Here is a 9,611-nt window from a genome sequence, read left to right as displayed (position 1 = left end):
TTTGTGCAGCTGAGACCCCACTTGACAAGTAAGTTCAATGTGTTTGACTTCAGTGATATTGCCGACATTGTCGTATATTATGCCGACCGTGATTTTTTGTTTGAAAAATAAGGTTTATCGCATTTTCAATAGAGTAGACTGAGCTACACATGATATATGCTTTCTCCAAGCAGCGTGCTTTATATTCTTATCGAATCGCTCACGCATGTATAACAAATTCAGAAAGCAGATGTGAATAGGTGTCTTCCTCAGGTTGTGTGTTTGCCACACAAGCTTAATTTTTGCGAATATTGTATTATTCTGTTTAATAATTTTCTGGTGGTAGAAAATGTGTTTTGTCATGCTTGACACTTTCCTATTCGAGCAGAAGTACGTGTAATTTCTTATTTTTCACTGTCACTCGTTGTGTCTGTGTTGTGTGTGTGTGTGTGCAACTCTGACCCCACTTAACCAGTAAGTACATTGTGTATGCCTTTTCGTGTGACTCGAGTGATAAATTTATGTGGTATTGCATGAAATGTTGGTATAAAAAATAAGGGTTGTTGCACGTGCATGGCAGTGGCTTCTTATTGCAATTTTCGCCCGTAAAAAAAAAAAAAAAAAAAAAAAATCTGCGTATATCGTATTATGCTGCGCGAGTAGAAGTGATTTTCTCAATTCAATTTGTGTACCCTTGTCCTGTGCTTTCTTTACACAGGGACAACGCGACTGTGTATGTAGCATTATGCAATAATTATCTGATAGGAGAAATGAGTGCATTTTTCTCCATTTATTAGCATGTGCTTCGATTTTTTTTTCTTCTTTTTTTGCAGTTATAGCTATTCAAGCAAAAGTACGTGTAATTTTTCACGGCTCTTTTCTTGTTTCACTGCTAAAGCAGAAGAAAATCGCTTGGTAAAGCTGAATAGTGTTCTATTACGGAAAGTGGGTTTGTTTGTTTTTTGTTTGTTAGATTTTATTGGGTGCTCGATGAAGTAAGCGGTGCTTAATCTTGCAGTTATGGGTATTTGAGGAGAAATGTTGGTGTCTGAGCCAGGAGCAGAAATTCCAATAAAGCACCTCTCCTTGTGCATTCCTGAGCTGCTGTGTGCGCGCGCGCGTGTGCTTTTTTCCTTGTTTGTGACGTCATCATGACATGTTGGGGCTTGTTTAGCAGTGTTACAATTTAACCAGCCGCTAGTATCTTGTTGTTATCTTGTGCTAGCCGCGTAGCGTTGTGTGGTGACCTGAGGTCTTAAGCCTTTTCCCTGCTCACCTAAGGAAATTTTCGTATCCCTGTCCTGTGCTTTCTTAACGCAAGGGCAATGCGTCTGTGTATGTGGTACTATCACATACCAGACATGAGTGTCTTTTTCTTAGTTTATTAGCATGTGCTTCGATTTTTTCTTCTTTTTTTGCAGTTATAGCTATTCAAGCAAAAGTACGTGTAATTTTTCACGGCTCTTTTCTTGTTTCACTGCTAAAGCAGAAGAAAATCGCTTGGTAAAGCTGAATAGTGTTCTATTACGGAAAGTGGGTTTGTTTGTTTTTTGTTTGTTAGATTTTATTGGGTGCTCGATGAAGTAAGCAGCGCTTAATCTTGCAGTTATGGGAATTTGAGCAGAAATGTTGGTGTCTGAGCCAGGAGTAGAAATTCCAATAAAGCACCTCTCTTTATGCATTCCTGAGCTGCTGTGTGCGCGCGCGTGTGTGCTTTTTTCGTGGTTTGTGACGTCATCATGGCATGTTGGGGCTTGTTTAGCAGTGTTACGATTTTACCCGCCGCTAGTATCTTGTTGTTATCTTGTGTTAGCCGCGTAGCGTTGTGTGGTGACCTGAGGTCTTAAGCCTTTTCCCTCATCGCTTAAGTGAATTTGTGTACCCTTGTCCTGTGCTTTCTTCACGCAGGGGTAATGCAATTGAGTATTTAGCATTATGCAATAATTATCTGATAGGAGTTGATGGTAGTTTGTTTAGCATGTGTTTAATTTTCGAAGTCATAGCTATTTTGGTATTTGAGCAGAAATGCTGGTATCTGAGGGTTTAACACTGCGGGTAGAAATTCCTGTCTGAGATGAATCAGCATTTCACTGCAATTTGTTTCTTTTAAGTAATATTATTGAAATTCCACAGCCAAAAAGGGATGGTTGTGTGCCTGATCATGAAAGCAACTTGCATATCGGAATGACATGTGATGAGAGCGAACTTTGCGCTCAGGTGCGGCAATGGTGTAGGCGGACGGAGCATTACGTGAAGCCAAGGGCAAACTGCGACCTTGAACATGCAGAGCAGGTTATTTTTAGGCTATGACGACTCGCCGCACCCGTGCATGTTGGGGCATGCAGCGAGGTCGCCGCTATATAAATGGGGAGGATGTGTAAAGGGGCAGCAGTCTTCGCATCGCTTCGGGAGTGTGCGGAGCTCGCTTCAAGAGTAAGTATTTTTCATTCACGCTTTGTGGTGCACGTTTTCTTAGTGTTTCTTCTTTTTTTCAGTGCCTAGATGCGTGTTCTGCTTTTTTGATCCTCATGATATCGGGGATGATGAGCTATTGGAAGAGAATTCATCATCTTCTCCAGACATTTCACCTGCCACATTGCACGCTCACGTCGAGCGATCACATCCCTATGTGGACATTTCCTTCCTGCCTTTCTTTCAAACTGATAGCGCATTTCGAGGTATCGTCAAAGCGTTTGTGCTATTGGCATCTGTTCACGATCAGGGAGTAGAGGACTTGCGACAATATTTAATGAACCACCTCCACAATATAATTGCTATTTTGCGAGCGCAAAGAATACCCTTTAGGTTTTGCATTTGTTCTGACGTCCTAATGATGAAAGAAAATCGAGGGGATGTAACCGCACACATAGCTCATTTTATGGCGCTTGCTCGCGAAGTCCACAGCGACGGAGCTATCGCAAATACTTTGATGGATGTGATTCAGGAGTCCACCGGGCGCATTGAAAATTACCAGCGCGAGGGTAGTGGGTTTGTATCCGCTGACGTCCAAAAAGTTCAAATGTGTATCTCCGCTGTGAAAACTAAAAAATTCGGGTGCAATGGGGTACTTCCCACGAATCTGGCTGAACGCAGGAACGTGTTAACGAATATCCATTTACCAGCACGCAAGGAGGGCGAATGTTTTAAATACAATACGCTCGCTCTCCTGCACCCACAGGAAAGGAATTCGTGGAAAAAATGTGAAAATTATGCAGTAGATTACTGGTGGCCTACTCACTTCCCCGTTTCATTTTCTGATCTGGACGAATTCGAAGACAAAAACAAGATATCCGTGTATGTGTACGAGTACGTCGATCAGGGAGTGCATGTGTCGCGACCCCCAAAACTCGAGTGTGAAAAGAAAATTCACTTATTGGCTATAGATGAACATTTTTTTGGAATCAAGTCCCTCGAACGATTACTGATGAGAGACAATAGGTGTTTCGTATGCGAACGTTGCACGCGCTCTTTTAACGAGGAAAAGAGCATGGCGAAACATCGTCGCCTGTGCGCGGACGTGAACGAAATCTTATTGGAATTTTGCGAACCTGGCAAAAATTTTGTAGAATTTAATAAAATACAGTACAAGCAGCAGTACAACTACGTCGTCGCGTTGGACACGGAGAGCGTACTCGCGCCCAGTGGTGTTGGCATGCAGCGTCACGTCACCTCTAGCTTCTGTGCCGTGCTCGTGCGCACCCACGACTCGAAGGTGATGCGTGTCAGGACGCACCACGGTGAAGATTCCGCGAGGCAGTGCGTGAAGGCTTTGATGGAAATGCGGGACGAGATGGTTGCCCTGAATGCCTGCCCCGCCACAATGGTGCTGAATGATGAGCAACGGGCCGAGCACAGAGCTGCCACCCATTGCGCGTACTGTAAACGGGAGTTCACGCGAGATCTACCCCGTGTCCGTCATCACGACCATTCCAAACGATGTACTACCGGGGACACAAATTACATTGCGACGCTGTGCAGCCCCTGTAATGTGGCGTGCACGACGAGAGAAAAATTACCGATCATGGTGCACAATCTGGCCTACGATTTGGCCGGACTGCTGCGGGAATTTCACCTTCTCGGGTGGAAGCGAGCTCCCTTCATCGTTGCCAGTTCCATGGAAAAAATTCGATCGTTCGAAATTGGCACCTTCCTATTCAGAGATACCATGCAGTACCTAAATTCGTCGCTGGGGGAGCTCGTGGAAACCGTCAAATCCATGGGGGGCGCAGAGGCGTTCCAGTGCCTGAAGCAGGTATTTGGAAACGACTACGAAATTCTGCTTCGTAAAGGTGTATTCCCATACAGCCACGTTAATTCTTTTGCGGTGTACGACGAATTGGCTCTGCCGGCAAAATCTGCCTTCCGAAATGATCTCACTGGGGAGGATATAAGCGAGGAAGACTACCAGTATGCGCTGCAAGTATTTGAACATTTTGGATGCTCGAATCTGAGGGATTATAATGCACTGTACCTGAAAACGGATGCCCTATTACATGCGGACGTGATGCAGCACTTTCGACGACTGTGCTACGACGCGCGTGGATTAGAATTGCTTCATTGTGTTTCTCTGGCATCCTATTCGTGGCAATGTGCTCTAAATTACACGCAGGCAAAATTGGAGTTAATCATCGACGAGGACATGTACAGAACAATCGAGTCGGGTGTTAGGGGCGGGCTCTGTCAGGCGAGCAGGCGTCATTTACGTGCCAACAACCCTCTGTGTAGTGGCTATGATCCCGATAAAGAGGAGGTGTACATATCATACATAGATTGCAACAATCTTTATGGATTCAGTATGGTAAAGCACCTCCCCGTCGGCGATTTCGAGTGGGTCGAGGATTTTAGCTCTGTGGATTTTATGCGTCACCCCACGGATTCGGAGGTGGGGTACGTGTATGTGTGCGACTTGGAGTATCCAAAATCTATCCACGCTCTAACGCGGTACTTCCCCCTGGCTCCCGAGAAGGCTGTGGTCCCGGAGGAATGGCTCTCGCCATTCCAGCGAGGTCTTCTCGAAGAATTAATGTATCAGCCAGCTAACAGCAAAAAGCTGTTGCTGACGTGCAAGGACAAGGTCGAGTATGTCGTTCATTACGCACTGCTCGCACTCTACTGTAGATTGGGCATGAGGGTGACAAAAATTCACCGAATCCTAAAATTTCGTCAGGCACCATTCCTGCGTCCCTACATTGAGGACAATGTTGCCAGGCGCGTTGCCTCAGGCACGACGTTTGAAAAAAATTTCTATAAAATCTCAAATAATGCGGTCTTCGGAAGAACGCTTTTAAATAAATTTAACATGAGGGATATTCGAGTAGCCTTCGATGAGGAGACGGCGAGTCGCCTCGGGAGTCGGGCAGAATGCGTGCGAATGGAAATTTTGTCCCCCGATTGTGTCATGTACGAAATGCGCAAAAGAAAAGTGCGATGTGATTTCCCCTTGCAGATTGGCTTCACGATTTTAGAACTGAGTAAATTAACGATGTACTCGTTCTATTACGAAACTTTGCTGAGCAAGCTCACTTGTCCGGTGATTACCTGCTACTTTGACACGGATTCTCTGATCCTCGGCCTATTCTGCAAGGATTACGAAGATCAGTTACGTGTGATCGCCGACGACCACTTAGATTTGTCTTCCTTTGATCGGGATCATCCACTGTACAGTGAAAAGAATCGTGGAAGACTTGGGGCATTCAAAAGCGAAACTGGTAGTGTACCTATCGAAGAAGTAATATGCTTGAAAGCCAAAATGTACTCCATCAAACTAGCTGGGGGAAAACAAATTGCAAGAGCTAAAGGGGTAAAAAAGAACATTGTGCGCAAACACCTCCTCCATGATACGTACCACGATACCCTGTTCAAGCACACTAGTGTATCGCACGAACAGGTGTCAATAGTGGGAAAGAAACAGTGCATGTACACCATCAGAAATGTGAAAAGAAGTCTGATGGCGTACGACGACAAACGATACCTCTACAATGACATCGACTCCTACCCATACGGAAGCTGCGAATATGGTAAGCTTGAGTGTATGACGGAGATAGCGTGATTTAACTGGGCATTCTTTCTCTCCTCAGATGAGAAGGAGTAGCGTCAGTTGGACCAGTGGAAGGATATGGTAGCTCGTTCTCTTCTCGCTCGTCTCATGCACGCTGGCGCTGGACACCTGCAACTGAAGACGCATGAAGCTCGAGAAAGATAAGCACACCTACCCGCTTGAATGCCCTGGTGATATCTTCACTATCACAGATTGGTATGTGGTACCTATGCGGTCCAACATTAAGCCGGACAAGAACGCTACTGGATCGCTACGCACGTGCCTTCAACCACTGGACGTAAGCGTCCAGTGCGCGTGGAATGTGTCAACTCACGGAGGATGAAACTTTTCTTAGCCGCTGTCCCAGAGACACCTACATGATTCGTCACTTCTGAGGAACCATGCCCAGCATCAAAGGAATCAATCTCTCCAAGACAGCCATGATGTACTCAATAAACGTTGCAATGTATTCCTTTTGTTTGTCTAAGATAGAGCTGTAGTGGGGTCACTGGGTTGGTCGATCAGCTGTCCTAGAAGGAGCCAATCAGCGCGAAGTGGATGGATCAATCAGCAATCAGTAGGTTTGGAGGGGCCAATCGGCGTGAAGTGGGCGGAGCCAAAAGGGGGGCCTGTCAATCAAAGTGGGGTCATTTTGAACCAATCAGCGTGAAGGGGTGGAGCCAAACAAGGGGCCTGTAAATCGAAGTGGGGTCATCTCAAACCAATCAGCATGAATGGGCGAGCCAAAAAGGGGCCTGTCAATCAAAGTGGGGCCACTAACCAGAGGGATTAGAACTGGCTTGTGTTGGATTAGAAATTCCTAGAACTGGATTAGAAAAAGGATGTTCTTATAGCGGTCCCTCCTATACTACTGGCATACACGCCACCGGTCCAGCGCATGATGGGGAGGCAGATCTCGGCCCTCTGCGATGCTTGCGAAGTGGTTGCGGACACATCCCACCTCCTGCTGACCTGCCCCAAGTACACCAACCATCGCGATACCCTTTTCCGCTGCCTCGAACGTTTCGGGCACAACCAGCTCACGCTGGCCGCACTTCTTGGCCCTGTGCCTCAGCACCAACAGTGGGCCGTCACAACTGCTTTACTGCACTTTCTGAAGTGCACTGGCCTGGCCTCTAAGCTCTGAGCTGCGCGCTCCAGGAGCCTCACCTTCGTTTTCTTTCTTCTTCTTTTTTTTCCTTCTCTTTCTTCTTTCTTCTCTTTCTTCTTTCTTCGTTGCTATTTTTTTTCCTTCCCTTCTTTCTTTTCGTTTTTGTTTTTCCTCCTTTTTACGGAGACTCACCTTTTCCTCTTCGTCCTTTCCTTTCTATTTATTCTTCGTTTTATTTTTATTTTTTTTAATGGAATAGCATGTGGCGGCATTGCCAGCGCCATCACATCAAGGCGCGAATAATAAATAGCCTTGCCTCGCTCAGCCCGAGCTCTCGCTCTGACCTGGCAATTCCACCGCCATGTTGTTGTCTGGTCTCGTTAGTCTTCAGTAGCACTACAGTGGTGACCCGGACAATACCTTGGACAATACCTGACGGACCTGGACATGGCAGTCGTCAATTTCTCCGGCTTCTCGGAACTGCCCGCTCCGCCTGTGTCCCAGGTCAGCTTCGAAAGCTCCGCCCACGCCTTGTCTCAGCAGGTTCGTCACCTTACCCAGTTGGTCGCAAACCTTTTATGCCGACCAAGATCATCAACTTCCTGCCGCGCTGACCATCGCGCAGACTCCCCATCGGTTCCTGCGCGTTCCTGCTCCCGAACCTCCAGCAGACTTTGTCACTACCACCACCGTTTCGGCGCCGATGCACGACGCTGCCTCCTACCTTGCTCGTGGTCGCGACAGCCGAAAACCCTTTCCACAACAAGCGCACCCGAGTCCCCCAGCAGCCGCCTTTTCCACATCATTGACCGTACCACCGGGATGCGCTTCCTCGTTGATACGGGCGCGGAAGTAAGCGTCATACCCGCCGACAAACTTTCACGCCGACCCCGACAGCAGTGCTTCAGCCTAAGAGCCGCCAACGCCTCTACCATACCCGTTTACGGCCAACGGTCTCTAACCCTCAACATCGGGCTCCGAAGAGATTTTAGGTGGCTTTTTCTTGTCGCCGACGTCACCCAAGCAATCCTCGGAGCAGACTTTCTCAACAGTTTCAAGCTGCTCGTCGACGTCAACGGCAGGCGCCTCATTGATCGCTCAACGTCCCTGTCAGTCTGCGGCCTTAACCTCCCTGCACCACCATCCCGCGTACTATCTTGCACTGCGCCGGACGTCCCGTTCGCCTCTATCCTGAAGGATTTCCCTGCGTTGACTCAACCACCCGACTGGACGAAACCCGTACAACACGACGTTGTTCACCACGTTTCCACCCGTGGCCCACCAGTTCACTTCCGCCCGCGGCGCCTCGCACCCGAAAAGTTCCGCGTGGCAAAGGCAGAATTTGACCACATGCTTGAACTTGGTATCATCAGGCCATCATCCAGTACGTGGGCTTCGCCGCTGCACATGGTGCCAAAGAAGACCGGGGACTGGCGCCCGTGCGGCGATTATCGCGCATTGAACAAAGCAACCATCCCCGACCGCTATCCCATCCCGCACATCTTGGACTTCTCAGCTCATCTGGAAGGCGCCACCACGTTCTCGAAAATAGATCTCGTCCGCGCTTACCATCAGATTCCTATGGCAGAGGAGGATATACCAAAAACCGCCATCACGACCCCATTTGGCCTGTTTGAGTTCCTTCGAATGCCCTTTGGCTTGCGGAACGCTGCCCAGACTTTTCAGAGGTTCATCGACAACATCATTCGCGGATTACCATTTGTCTACGCGTACATGGATGACCTCCTCGTCGCAAGCCGCTCCCCAACAGAGCACGAACATCATCTTCGGGCACTCTTTACCCGCTTACAACAGAGCGGCATCATTATCAACGCCGCTAAGAGCGAATTCGGAGTCGGAGAACTCGACTTCCTTGGCCACCATGTCAACAGCCAGGGCATCATGCCTTTACCATCCCGAGTCGCTGCCATTCAAGACTTCCCGCAGCCCGTTTCCGTGACCAAACTACGACAATTCTTGGGGCTGGTGAATTTTTATAGGCGCTTTGTGCCATCATGCGCAGCCAAACTGAGTCCCCTCGAGGCTCTGCTCTGCACCAAGCGCTCGAAACACTCTGTGCTGGTTTGGACCCCTGAAGCGGCAGCTGCCTTCCAGGCAATCAAACAGGCAATCGCTTCGTCGTCCCTTCTATTCCATCCTCAACACGACGCCCCAACGTCCATCATGGTCGATGCATCCAGCACAACTGTCGGCGCCGTCCTCCAACAAAGTATCTCTGGCGCTTGGCGCCCTCTAGCATTCTTTTCACGCAAGATGAAGCCCCAGGAGACTCGCTACAAGTGCCTTCGGTCGCGAGCTCCTGGCCATATATCTCACCGTCAAGCACTTTCGCCATTTCTTGGAGGGCCGACAATTCACCGTATTCACCTATCATAAGCCCCTCGTCTACGCATTTTCTTCATGCAGCACAAGCTACACCCCTCGTGAGACCCGCCACCTCGCATTCATCTCGGAGTTCACCAC

At 48.2% G+C, this 9,611-nt stretch overlaps 1 protein-coding gene across 1 annotated transcript; it reads left to right on the top strand.

Annotated features, from left to right (window-relative positions):
- Window positions 1–3,317: 3,317 nt before the first annotated feature.
- LOC135365963 (uncharacterized) lies at window positions 3,318–6,171 on the top strand. The gene is made up of 2 exons (XM_064598607.1): window positions 3,318–5,996; window positions 6,057–6,171. The coding sequence occupies exons 1-2, from the start codon at window positions 3,404–3,406 to the stop codon at window positions 6,068–6,070; spliced, it is 2,607 nt and encodes an 868-aa protein (XP_064454677.1). The 5' UTR covers window positions 3,318–3,403; the 3' UTR covers window positions 6,071–6,171.
- Window positions 6,172–9,611: the final 3,440 nt, after the last annotated feature.

Source organism: Ornithodoros turicata, chromosome 8 (genome assembly GCF_037126465.1).
Source record: "Ornithodoros turicata isolate Travis chromosome 8, ASM3712646v1, whole genome shotgun sequence".
Taxonomy (NCBI): domain Eukaryota; kingdom Metazoa; phylum Arthropoda; class Arachnida; order Ixodida; family Argasidae; genus Ornithodoros; species Ornithodoros turicata.
The sequence above is the reverse complement of the archived record's forward strand: the minus strand, read 5'-3'. Positions and strand labels throughout refer to the sequence as shown.

Coding starts and splice junctions, on each gene's coding strand:
- LOC135365963 (XM_064598607.1), top strand. CDS start 3,404: ATGAGAGACAATAGGTGTTTCGTATGCGAACGTTGCACGCGCTCTTTT.